Source organism: Empidonax traillii, unplaced genomic scaffold (genome assembly GCF_003031625.1).
Source record: "Empidonax traillii isolate 1590-97213 ecotype Southwest subspecies unplaced genomic scaffold, ASM303162v1 scaffold101:size1699134, whole genome shotgun sequence".
Taxonomy (NCBI): domain Eukaryota; kingdom Metazoa; phylum Chordata; class Aves; order Passeriformes; family Tyrannidae; genus Empidonax; species Empidonax traillii.
Genome location: NW_020955294.1, coordinates 609,806 through 622,908, shown reverse-complemented (window position 1 = coordinate 622,908; position 13,103 = coordinate 609,806). Strand labels below are relative to the sequence as shown.

General features: G+C 53.8%; 1 protein-coding gene across 1 annotated transcript; it reads right to left on the bottom strand.

The window, feature by feature from the left end:
* Positions 1–1,729: 1,729 nt before the first annotated feature.
* Positions 1,730–12,570, bottom strand: P2RX1 (purinergic receptor P2X 1). The gene is made up of 12 exons (XM_027882091.1): positions 12,213–12,570; positions 8,995–9,142; positions 8,431–8,502; positions 7,941–8,010; positions 7,300–7,396; positions 6,979–7,059; positions 5,595–5,736; positions 4,464–4,594; positions 3,763–3,853; positions 2,989–3,054; positions 2,290–2,382; positions 1,730–1,774 (listed from the first exon to the last, which is right to left on the bottom strand). Exons 1-12 carry the CDS (start codon positions 12,347–12,349, stop codon positions 1,730–1,732), a joined length of 1,173 nt encoding a protein of 390 aa, XP_027737892.1. The 5' UTR covers positions 12,350–12,570.
* Between the last annotated feature and the right edge of the window lie 533 nt (positions 12,571–13,103).

Below are 13,103 nucleotides of genomic sequence, written 5' to 3'. Positions count from 1 at the left end.
AAGCACCTGGCCCCTCTTACGCAGGACAGCAGCATGAGAAAGGGTGAAAAACTTAACCATGGATAACTTACAAAAATCCACCCTGCCTAAGAAAGCTGAGGCATCCTGCTAAGAGCAAATGATCTGCCCTCGGGGAATGTATGGCTTGAAGTGCTTGTTGAACTTATGACCAAATATCACCTGCATCTGCTTGTGGCACATTCCTGTGTCCCTACGATCCTGCAGCGGTGTGTCCATCCCGCAGGCTCTGGCTCACACTCCCCACTGCTGTCAGCAGCGTTGCAGGCCCAGCCCCACCAACCCCTGCAGCCTCTCCACTGACTCTCACAGTGCAGTTGGAGTCCACTTTTGAAGTGTCCAAGGCAAAATTTCCCCCAGGAGGTACAAAATGACATTCATTCAGAGAGAGGCTGCTTGCAGGGACATGGGGTCTGAGCACAGTCCATGATGTCCAGCTGCACATGCTGAATGGTGCAAATCTTCCAGCAGAGAGGAAAAGTTTCGTTCCTGGGTGCAAAGAGCTGTTCTGTGAGGCTCCTGCTGAGCAGGTCAGTCCTGACAGGCTAACACTGACCAGCAAGGGCAGCTGAGGTAGAGCTGGCACAGGGCAGAGGATCTGGATGCCAGGCTGTGAGCCAGCACTCCCCCCAAATCAGGCTGTCTGAGGAGGAAACCAAAGTGACAACACTGATAACAGTCCCTGCTCGTGGCCAGAGGCCCAGGGGCCCTGGAGAGGGGAAGGCAGAGGCTGGAGGAGCCAGCACTGAGCCCCACACTCCAGCATGATTTATGGGATTGCCTTGCATGCACAAACCCCCCAGTGATGAAAGCACTGCAAACCCCACACCCTGGGGCGAGCGTGGGCACTGCCCAGGGATGTAGTAGAAAAACTAAAGGTTTATTTATTTTTTTTTTTAAACAAAATACATCCTTACAAAATAACCGTTTTTCTCCCATGCTGAGGGACTGGTCATGGCTCCTGCCAGCTCTCCTTCCCTCTCCTTCTCCTCAATTTGAAGCTGTCCAAAGGTGCCGCTGGGAAGGGAGAGGCAGCAGTGGTCTCCTCAGGGGTTTTAGGTGAGGGGTGCCCTGGCATGGTTTTGGGACACCAGGCAGGATGCTGTGGGAGCCCTTTGGAAGGGTCTGCAATGGCAGCAGACCCTGGTGCCTTGCAGCAGGGCTGGCAGAGGACCCCATGAGTCCCTTAGTTTAGCCCACCCACAGCATCCCTGTGCCCCCCAGGGCTGGGTGCCGGGCCGGCCGGCCCCTGCCCTGGCTGCAGGGCACCACCTTCCTGTGAGCCGGTGTTGGACACTGCTCCTGCTGGCCTTGGGGCTGGCACAGGGTGGTGATAGGGGGTGGTGACCGTGTTTTAGGAGAGGAGGAGGAGGAAGAGGGTGCAGGTTTGTCGGTCAGTGCGGATTCTGCCAAGAGAGAGAGGTGCACAGTGATTTCTGATGCCTTGCACCCCACTACCCCTCTTCAAGCAATGCTGCCATCAAAGATGTGATGTCAGTCCCACACCCCACACCCAGTGCTGCCCTCAGCAATTACTTATGCTGGGAAACGCTGACTCTGGTTTAGACATTATTGTTCTCAGCTCAAATCTCCTCCATGCCTTCCCTGTTGCCCTCCTGTCTTCCTGGGGGCCTTGGCATAGCCCTGAGACCCAAAGCCCTCCCCCCTGGCAGCCACAGCCCAGCAGGGCTGGGGAAACACCACTCACCTCTCACTGCGTGTTGTCCGGCTCCTTTTCCTTCTTGTGTGACTTCAACTGGGGGTTAAATGAGAGAAAACAAGGATTCTTTTACAGACCTGCTCCTTTCTAATGCCAGGGGAAAGTGTGGCTGGGCAGCAACTTCTAAACCCCACTGTATAAGCATATTTTCAGATGAATTTGAGGGGAGCTGTGTCTGTGTCCTATGAAAGACCATAAAACATTCCACGGTCATGGAGATGTTCTCGGAGAGCAGAGAAGGGGACATTTTCCAGTTTGCTAAAGCACTGGTCTGCCCCTGCTTCCCTTAAAGCAATGCAAGCATTGCCAGATATCAGAATATCTGGGGTTAAAGGGAGAGAATAAAGCTATTAACAGTGAGTCACACAGGATCTCAGTAATTCTGGAGAGGAGATTCATGGATCCCAGTCTCCGACAGTCCCAAGGGCTCGGGAAGGCGCCTGGTTGCTCCTCAACATGGATGTTTGTGTTACAGCATCATTACTCATGCACACAGCCACACTCACACCCCCGCCAGAGCCTCGGCAGGGCAGGGACTCGCTGTTACTTACGGGCTCCGGTTCTGCATATTTGAATTTCTTCTGCTTGTAATAGTCCCGTCCTTGCAGGAAATGCAGCAGGAGCAGGTCACAGAGGACAGAGGCCTTAAATCAAAGCACAGTTAGGGTTCGAGCTGCTCTCCAAGCTCACCTGGACCATTGTGTGCTCCCAGTTTGCCCCACAATTTAGGGTCACTTGTGCTTCAATCCACAACATGGCAGTTGCTAAAGAGCGTAGGGTCCCCAGCTGTCCCTTTAGGACAGAAGTGAAGTGTGCTGGGTTCAACACTGAGTGACTTAAGTCAACAGAAATGAAGTGTTTCCACTTTGGGTAAGTGCAGAGCACAACACCCTTGGGGTCATGCCCAGCCTATAACAACCATAACCAAACAGGATGCTGGTTTTCCATGCTGCACAAAATACTGCCCATCACCTCCAAAGCTCCCTCAACACCAGTTCTAACTTGAAGCTATCGGAATACAAGACATGGCCCTGTCAGGAGAGCCAGCTTTCCCCTCATCAGCTGGCAGGAATCTATTTTCCTAAGCTAGTGAGGCAGGAGAGCACGTCCTTTCCCACTTTGCCCATCCCCTGGTTCCCTGAGCAGGAGCCAGTATTTCACTGCAGCTCAGGGACACTTCCCACGGGTGTCACAGGCAAGAAGAATAATTTGAGAGTCTCCATATAGAGGTTGGAAATATCTGAACTTACCACTCCAAAAATACCAATTCCAGAGCCAATTGTGGTCATGGTTGGGATGATGTCAAATTTGCCTGCCTGAATAAAGTCAAAGAAAATAGGTGATAAGTTACAGTCAGCGTTGGGAGGGGGAGAAAGGTGCTGTAGCTGTAGGTGGGGCTCAGCAAAAGTGCCTTGCAGCAACCCAAAGTACAACCACAGCACAGGGAGAAACAGGAGCTGGGCCAGAGCTGGTCAAACAGAAAAATATTGTTGGTTTCAGGCTGAAATAAAATGAAATTACTTTGCTTCCTGTATTTTTAATTAAAAAAACCCAACCCAACCCAAACAAAAGAAAAAAAAAAACCAAAAAAGTATACCCTGTAAATATTCCCAGTGGGAACACAGTGAGGAAAGCCTTCTCTTCTACTGGGAGGAAAGAGACAAGACAAAAAACAACAACAAAAAAAAGCAAAATGTCCAGGTTTTGGAAATATCAGTAAAAGGTTTTGACTTTCCACAGTTTCCCCCCCTGCCCCCCAGTCATGATGTTTTTTGGACAAAACCACTGAGCAAACTGCAGCTGATCGATGTGCCCTGTAAAACAGGCTTTTCCTCTTATATTCCCTTCCCTGGTACTTCCCAAGGGTTCCTGTGGGTGGGCCAGCACCCAAGGAAAACCCCTCACACTGGTTTTCCCGGCCCCACAGGACCCCAGTGCTGCCTTGCAGATCTGGTACCTTTCCAAGGCCATGGCACTGCTCTCCTGGGGATCCAGGGGGGATCCTGGTGCTTGGCCACCCTTACCTTGCCATTCACCAAAATGTCGAACCGGATCCCAAACACCTTGTAGAGGGTCCTTTTTTCCATCCCATCTTCTCTGTAGTACTTGGCATATCTGTGCAATTGGATGCTGAGCGTTAATGGCCTGTCAGGGTGTCTAACAGCCCCCTGCAAGCCAGCAGCAAAGATCTGAGAATGTACTATCACAGGCCTGCTCCTGACCTTGTCCTTAAACCCCCTGAAGGAGCTGGGCTGTTGGCACCTCTCCTCTCTGTGCCTCCGTTTCCCCACCTGCAAGTTGGGGGGTTCCCACTCCTGCTGTTTGACCTGATGTCCCCAAGTGCTGCTGACAGCAGATATTGGTGCAGCACTAGTGATTGTCACACAGAGCAGAGGTTAGAGAGCGTTTTGAAGTGTGGGAACACGGGGGATGACACTGCACCCTCTCCAGGCTTTCAGGGGGCTTCCCAAGAGCTCAGCCGAGCAGGAGAGTCTGCAAGGGAGGGGTAGATGTGTAGGGAAAGGAAATGGGGTAATTTTGAGGCCAAGGGCTGTGCCATCACTTCTCTCATGCTGTTTTAAAAAGAGCACTGCTGTCTGGTACTGCAAAGGTAGAGAGTATTTTGGAGAACAGCCCCTGACCTTCCACCATCCCCCGAGTGCTGTGGGAACCTGAGAGCTGTCACCTCTGAATTATGCTGGAGAATTAACAGGTGTTTCCTTACCTGAAGTTGAAGCCTGGTGAAACGTTACTGTCATCATTGTAAAGGCCATGGAACTGGTAAATGGGTTTGCAGTACCGGAGAGGCCAGTCAAGGTCGCAGTTCCAGTCTATGGTGATGCCCACCACTCCACCCTGCAGCAGAGAGGGGAGTCACCAGGTTGCCCTATCTTGGACCTGGCCCACACAGAAAAATGCTTTCCCTCCTCATTAACACTCTATCTCAGTGCTGTGAGGTGTCCTGGCTCTCCAGGTGCACAGACCTCACCGCTGCTTCAGCCCTCCTGGACAGCCTCAGCTTTGTGCCTTTGTGAGGGCTCTTGCTTCTGCCCTGAGTGCAGATTGCCTGATTCTGCCCAGGGGATTGCTCAGGAAATGAAGCAGTCAGTCCTGAGCTCGCTCCAGGCTGTAACTAGCTGTGTCCCAGAGGCTCACATTTCTGCACCTTCAGTATATAGGATTATAGAATGGTTTGTGTTGGAAGGGGCAACAAGGACCATCTGGTTCTGCCCCCTGCCATGGGCAGGGACACTTTCCACTAGCCCAGGTTGCTCCAAGCCCTGTCCAACCTGGCCTTGAACAGTTCCAGGGATGGGGCAGCAACATCTTCTCTGTGTGCATACGTGTTCCAATATATGCAATATATGTTCATATATGCAAGCCTCTGGTTTTATTCAATGCCTGGCAAAGTTCTCATAAGGCTCTGCAGCCCAGAAATAGCAGATCCTCTTGCACATCAGCCTGAGAAGTGCTGGGCAAAGCTGCATTTCAGAGCCTGGGGAGAGGCTGCAGTTTGCACTGTGCAATGACCGATATTTGACTATCCAGCTGGGATTTCCAAGCTCAATTGGATGGGATTTGGCCACAGAGCTCTAGTTATTCATTGCACAAATTAAACCAAACTGAACCCTGGATTTACTGCCAGCGGGTCAAATCTTGTCAAGAGTTTCCAAGGAAGGCATAAATATTAGGCCATGTCCAAGGAGATTCATAATCTTTAACAGCTAATTCTGACACTTATGTTTTCTCAAGAGTTCTTGAGATAACAGAAAATCATCTCAACAGCTGGGGATGATTGCTCTGCCAGTGTCCCCCTCCCCACTTCAGCAAGGAACATCATTTGGAATCCAAGTACCTTAACAGCCAGGAAGGTAAAATTCTGACCCGATTCCTTCACTATGTATCCCAGTTCAAACACAGGGCACAAGGAGTCGGTGGCTTTGTTATAGGTGCATTTCTTCAGGTGCTGTTTGGTAACGCTCTCAACCAAGTTGCGCCTGTGAACAAAAAGAAAGTGACAAGGAATCTGAATAATCCAATAATTTGAGTGGGAAAGGACCTCTGGAGGTCCCTTGTCCAACCAATGGCCCTCTCCCCATTCCCATGCCAGCTTGTCCATGGGCTCTGACAGGCAATTGCTCCATGCACCAACAATTCTCACCTGGGACAGCTTGTGGATAGCAAGTGTATCCCACAACTTCTACATTTAGCTGGAGTTTGTTATCTCCTCTGGAAAGGATGAAAAGGAAAACCTCTTGCCTTCCACCCTGCTCTGCTCTTTCACTTAAAAATAGCCTTTCCCTGAACCTCCCAGCCCCAGACGATTTTGTAAGACTTGTGTCTTGCTCAACCACATCCCATCGTCGCTCAGCAGTTCATTGTCAGGGGTGATCAAAGGCAGGAAGTTTCCCCGTGACCCAGCGGGGTCTGGTACAGCCCCTGCCCCAGCAGCCAGTCCAGTAACCCTCACTGAGAACCAGCTCCCCTCACTGCGTCCCCCCCAGCCTGCTCTGGCTCAGGACACCTCTCTTTGCTGCTGGGGGGAAGGGATCCCCACTCCCAGCCACCTCTCTGGGAGCAGCATGAGCTCAGCCCAAGGCTTTTCCAAACGTCCTGGCTGCCAGGACATTTAACCTTGGGACACGGTCAGCTTAGAGAGAAGAATCCGCCGTCCTCAGCACAAATAGCTTCTGTTAGTTTGTTCCAAATCACATACAGTCAGTGCCATCACAAAGCCTCTTACAAGTGCTCCTTCAGCCAGCAGCACTGTTCCCAGCGCTGCCTGGAACGAGCTGACCCCACAACCCCTCACAGAAACAGGTGGGAACTGTATTGTTAAGAGGGACTTTTGCTCCTTTTTGGCACCACTCTTGTCCTGGCTGCTCACAGCCACGGTGCCAGATAGTTATTTTAATGTTTTCTTCAGTGAGGAGAAAAATGAAGAATCAGAGAAACTGTATTTTCATGTGCATCGTGTGGGGGTAACTCAGGAGATGTTAGTTCCAGAAACCTTCTTTCTGGTAAATACAGCTGGCAGCTGAGGTGGCACAGATTTGGGATGGAAATGTCTTAGTTCCTATGAGCTAATCTGAGGATCAGTGCAGCAGTTAGAGTAGTCCTGGGCTTGTTGATGAGCGACACCATCCTTTGTATAAAGCATCCAGCCACACAGATGGTTTCCCCTGAGGGACACAGCTGGAGGAACCAAACAGAAACCATTCCCCCAAACCTCCCTTTACCTGGACACCTTGAACTTGGGGAAAGTGATGCTGTTCTTGATGAACAAGGTGAACTTCTCTGCTTCTGACAACAGGGCAGGGCTGAAAAACACAAATATTGACATCACTTGGCTCTCTAGCCTGAATGGAAAGCCACATTTGGTGGAGATTCAGCTTTAAACTGGGACAAGCAGGACCCAGAGAAATGGTGATCTCATCCCTTCCCTTTCTGGTCTTTCACTCCCCAGGCTGTCCTGGCCACATCCCACAGAGCCTGGGCTTGCTGTGCCCCACATCAAGTGCTGATGGGGTGGGAAAGAGGGCAACAACAGGACTGCTCACCTGGGAACATGCTCATCAACTTCAACAGGGCACCAGCCAAAGATCTCACAGGTCTTCACCGAGCTGTTGAAGGGCACACACTTGCCTGTCATGAGCCCTGTGTGGAAGAGAAATAGCTGCTCACACCCCTGGATGCTGGGAAATCCCAGCCTCACACTGGGGTGGATGGGATCTGGTTTGGGTTTCAGCTCTGCCAAAGGTATCCAAGGCACTAAACGCTCAGGGCTTTGGTACCCCCTTGTAAAAAGGGTAATTAATTGTGGTCTCAGCTCAGGGCAGTGGTTTCTCTTGCACTGCTGTACAGGGGAGCAGCTGGGCCTTTCTCGTGCTAAAACATATCTCAGAACATGCCAAGCAGACAGAGGACAGCAGTCTGGGGGAAATGGTTTAGTCTGGATTAACCTATTGCTGGCAGAGCTTTTTGCAGCTCAGGTGTCTTTCAGAAGAGGAAAGCAGGACCAGCCGAGGTGGGACATTCACCCAGCACATCCAAGGCTTTCCCCAAATCTTGTTAGCCAGTGGTCTAAAGCAGGTCCCCCACTGGACAGCCCAGCCATGATGTTCCCCTGCCAGACACCCCACCCAGGCAGCTCTGCTCGGTGTGTCACCACAAGTCCCGGTGCCGGAGCCTCAGGCCGTACCTTGTCCCTGCCGGCTGTATTTCCCTTGGGCACAGTCATTGTCTCGCGTGCAGAGCCCAGCATCTGGCAGCTGTTTGGAGAAAGCAGCCACCTCTCAGCATCCCACCCTGCAACTTTGGTCCCTCTGTCCCTCCTGCCTCACCAGGCAGCACCTCCCTTGAGGGATAAACTGCTCAGCTGCAGGCAGAGTCTTGTCCATCCTTCCCAACCAAGGATGTTCAGATTAAACAAGAAAAGGAGGGGGGGAAATTTGGCTTTTCAACTTCAGGCAGATGCTTTTATTTAAGTCTCAAGTCTGCTCTTCTTCATCATCTCAGAGGGAAGAAAACTTAAATGGATGCTGCCTGGTTTTCAGCAGAATAAAAGCCTTCACATAGAACACACAAGTCAGGAATAGTAATATGGGGTCAGGCTTAGGGTTTTACTAAACCTCCCAGTGCCACTACCCTGAATTACAGAAGCTGAGCCCACTGAAGGAAGCTGTGTTTACCTCTGGGCAGGTTCCTTGTTTCTGTCCAGGGGTGACAATGAAGTTGGTCATCACCACGAATGAGTTGTCCCCCTGTGGAGACACAGCCAACGAGCTCACAGCCAGCACAGTGTCTCCTCTGTGAGGAGCCTGTCCCCGGGGCGAGGTGTGGGGCACCCAACCCACATCCAGGTAGATGGCACCTTTCTCCCAAACTTTAGGTCCTCCACCCTCTCTGCTGCAGCTCAGGAAGCTGGTGGTGTCCCTGAGGACATGTAGTGCCACCAGCCTCAGGATAGTAGAGGACCCCCCTTGCTGTCTGAGATGGTCTGGAGGAGCCTTGGACTTTGCAGAGGCAGCCTCTAATGTGCCCCATCCACCATGGTGGGTCCCAAGCACCAAATTCTCCCCAGGGGTGATATATGGGGCAGAGGTTTGTGGCAGGAGCAACCTGCTTTCCACCCCAGGGACACCATGCCATGGGCAGCCCCACAGAAAGCCTACACTGAGGACCCACCTGCACCCTAGCACGTGGGGAAAAGCAGCCACTGGGACAAAAGCAACTCACCCACTCTGCCTCCTTACCTGGGGTGGGAAAACATAGTCCACCACATCCCAGATGTGAGGGCCCAGGACACTCTCGTTGGTCAGAGTCAGCCCTTTCAGCTTCACCGAGACCGAGCTGACAATGCTGTCCTGAGACTGGTAACCCTTCTCGTAGAGGAACACCCACCTGGAGAGGGAAGTGGTAGGGTAAGCACAACCACCAACCCTCCTCCAGAAAAGCCCAATTCCCAGCACACTGCTGGGGACTGGGGCTTTTTCTGCCAAGTCTCACCTGGGGGGGGTCATTTGCCAAATTTCCTCCAGCTGGATGAGGGATGTGTTGCTGAACTTTCCCACCCTTTGCCTAAGGCATGTGGTAGCTGCAAGCCCTGGGATGATGCATTTTGGGGATTGGGAGACATGTTTTGTTGCTGAGAGTGTGTGAAGGCAGGATGGCCATCAGCAATTTGGGATTAAAGCCCTGCTGTTCTGCAGCTTGCTGGGCTCAGTGACCCACCCAAATCCTCCTGATCCACTGCAAAGGCACTCTCCAAAAATCAATTCCTCCAAGTCCAACACGGAGCTGTGTCTGGACACAGAGCACATCCAGGGCCACCATTCCCCACCCAGCAAAGGGAATGTGGAGCCGTGGCCATGTGGACAAGAGGGCTGCAGGAGCAGGGGTAGGGACACTGCTGTGGCCGGAACAGGCCTCTCCCTGCCTTTCCCAGCCCATCACTCAGCCATTAGGGCGGGCTCCTGACACTATTTAACCTAAAGCATAAACAAACTGCCGCTGGATTAACTCTGACTCGGGGACACTATAAACATGGGCGAGCAACCATTTCGGGTAGCGCTGCCGGCGGCGCGGAGCATTCCCGGCACTAAAAAAGGAGCGATCTGGATTTTGTCCCCATCGCCGTGGGCATCAGTCCCACTGGCCACGGCAGAGGCAGCACGTGACACCAGCCCGGCATGTCAACCTGGCACCTGGCACCTGGCTGATGGGCAGGGAGGAGAATGGGGCAACGCCAGGCACTGCCTGTGGCTGCTGGACCTTACGGGGACCTCTTGGGGACAGAGCTTTTTGGCTCGCAGCCCCGTCAGCATCCCGGGACAGAGGGCAAGGGCATGGAGGTGGGAGGAGAAATTCAGCATTGCTGTCATCCCAGCTGAGAGCCCCAGTCTCCCAAGGCAGAAGACTATACTGGGTTATACTGGTTACACTGGGCATCTTCCCTACACCTTCGGGGCTGCAGGAGATTCTGAGCTGGGCAACACCATGGCAGTCTTTCCCTAAATCTGCCTCCAGCACAGCCTCTGCCGCTGTCACTACATCCCTTCCTGGCAGAAGTGACTGCCCAGGGCTGGACACCCCTGTGGGACACATGGCAGGGCAAGATGTGGCCCCCACCCTGCTGCAAAGCAGGTCACAGCAAACAAAACACAGTTTTCCCGTGAAGCTGTAAATGCTGCTGCAAAGCAGGTCACAGCAAACAAAACACAGTTTTCCTGTGAAGTTGTAAATGCTGCACCAAGCCCTGCCCAGGTGGTAAATGTCCCCTGGTGTCGCTTCCTGATGTGGCAGGATCACCAAACACTGTTCCCTTGCCAGCCCCATCCTGTGGCTCAGCCCAAGGCTCCTTGCATGCGAGGTTTCAGGAAATGAAACACAGAGAGCGCCTGGCATCGCCTGGCCAGCAGTGACACCACCTCATCTGTCATCAGAGGAAAGAAGAGCTGCTCTCCAGGGGTGACACAGGGTCTCTCAGTGGGGTTGGCCCCACATCTGTGCCCTGATGGCACTGCCCATGTCTGTCCAGCACATCTGTGCATTGACAGTGCTGTGGGCAGAGAGCTGGGGACAGAGCTGTGGGCAGCAAGGGACTGATGGGGCTGTGGGCAGCTGCACTCACAGGTAGCCCGTTGCTAGAGGTGCCCAACCCCACCAAACCAGGAAAAACTTGGGAATTACAGCGACTTTACGCCAACCTCCTCCTCTCTGCCCCTGGCTGTCGCCCCAAGATTCTCTCTCTGTTCCCTGCTGGTTGCCCGTCTCAGTTTAGCTGGTTGCTTAATCCACATTTCCTTAGGAAGTCCAGCTCTGAGCAACCATGTGTGCCTGTTCCCCAATCACCCCCAGCCACGTTTGCTGGAGCCCTGGGGCTTCACAGATTGAGTCCTTAGGAGACACAAAGCTGCTCCCACCAACACCAGTCTGGGCCAGTGCAAAACCCTTTGCAACAGAGCAATGAGCTGATGAGCAGCGTGGGAGCCATGGGGGGGTCCCACATTCTCCCTTCCCAGGAAATCTGCTAAAAGCAGAGTTGGGCAACTCTTCTCCTCACAGCAACTTGCTTGCACTGAGCCCTGGGATCCACTGCCTTTCCTTTGTGCTACATGAGACACCCCGCACCCCAAAAATACCCAGATTTTCCAGTTCATGGCCAGGCACCCCCACTCCCTTCAAACCTCCTGCTATGGGGCCCTTCCCAATGAAGGGGTGCTGAAGGACTGAGCCCACAGCAGCCATGGGGCCACAGCAAAGACTTATCAGCCATCACATGCCATACCACGCTGCATCATCCCACCCTGAGGGGACAAGGACCCAATCCCTGTGTCAGGAGCAGCAGCCCCAGGGCACCTGAGGATACACATCCTCATCCAGCTCTGATCCCACCCGCTCCACTTGATGCCTTTTTTAACCAGTTGCCCTTGCACCGCTGCTGCTCTTGGAGCTGCCTCCCAGAAGCAAAGCAGACCAGGAATTTGGAGCCAGGCTCCGTCTCGGCCCCAGCGCCAGGGCGGTGGACAGGGAGATTTATGGCCCTGTCTCGAGCCGCTTGGGTCTCACAAATCACTGCGCTGGCCCCACATGCCTCTTATTTAATATAAATGAAAATAAAAATAACAACAGATTCTCAGGCCACCGTCCAGCAGCTCGAGCAGGATTTGGACGGGGCTCAGCGAGGAGCCGGGGCCCCGGCGTGCGGAGCAGGGCTGGGCAGGGATGAGCCTCCAGCCCGCACACGCTGCAGCTTCTGGGGAGGATGTGGGGACCAAGCAGCCACCTGGAAGAGCCACGGTGGGACACTGGGCTGCACGGGAACAGCCACGGCCAGAGGGATGCGATGCCATCAGCAATGACCCCCCCTGCCCTGGGATATGGGGGATATAGGAGCCTTTTCCTCTCCGTTGCTTTTTAACCCAGTGGCAAAGCATTGATTTTAGGGAAGGCGGGCGCTGGGGAGCCTTACCCGATGATGTACGCCAGGACAACGAGCTGGATCAGCCGGAAGGTCAGTCCCACCTTCTTATTCCTCACCAGCACCATCCGAGGGGTGTCGTACTCGAAGAGGAAGGAGGACACCTTGTCCATGCACTTCTGCCCCATGGCTGCGCCAGGGCTGTGCCGCAGCCTGCCGGCAGCCCCGCTGTTTGCTGTGCGGGCTGTGCCCACCGCTGGCCCGGCAGCTCCTCTGTTTGCAGAGCAGAGAGAAAAAAAACCCAACGAAGTAAGAGTGCTATCGGCGTGGCTCCGTGCACATCTGGGCTGGCGGGTTTCCTCCTCTGCGCGGGGATGGGGCTTCCTCTTCCTATAAGCTCTGGGCTGGGAGCAGCGGGTGCCCTACATGGTCCGGGGGTGGGACAGGGTGCGGGAGGGTGCAGGGCCACCCCGCTGCAGAGCCCACGTGCCAGCAGGATGAAGCTGTCTGCCTGCAGGGGATGCACCCTCGCCCAGGCAGGGCCTTCCCTGGGGATGGAGGGGCTGCGGGCAGGGCTCGGGATGAGCACGAGGCATTCCTGGGACCAACAGCGGGATGGAGATGGTGGGGGTCCTGGGAGAGGATTTTAGGAACTGGGATGGGAGTATTATCTTTTCTACACCAGCAGCCACTTCAGGCTCTGGGTCTCCCATCAGTGTCCCAAACCCATGTCCTACTCTGTCCCCCAAAGGCTGCTCCAGAAAAAGGGTCATGAAAGAGGAGGGAGGGCACAGAAACCCCAGCCCAGCAATTCAGAGCCAACCCACGGGCAGACGGGTGCCCATCTTGGCCCCCTCCCATGGTGAGGCTGAACAGCTGGGGCTTGGCTGGTTCCCAGCACTTGCACTGGGCTGGGCTGGGCGCATTTCGAAGCATTTTCAG

What these genes read in the sequence shown, in the direction of transcription:
- P2RX1 (XM_027882091.1), bottom strand. Translation starts at nt 12,349, where the DNA reads ATGGGGCAGAAGTGCATGGACAAGGTGTCCTCCTTCCTCTTCGAGTAC. An exon ending in GTTGATGAGCATGTTCCCAG is followed by an intron (nt 7,060 to 7,299) that starts GTGAGCAGTCCT and finishes TGTGTTTTTCAG; the next exon opens with CCCTGCCCTGTTGTCAGAAG. An exon ending in AATATGCAGAACCGGAGCCC is followed by an intron (nt 1,775 to 2,289) that starts GTAAGTAACAGC and finishes TTTAACCCCCAG; the next exon opens with TTGAAGTCACACAAGAAGGA.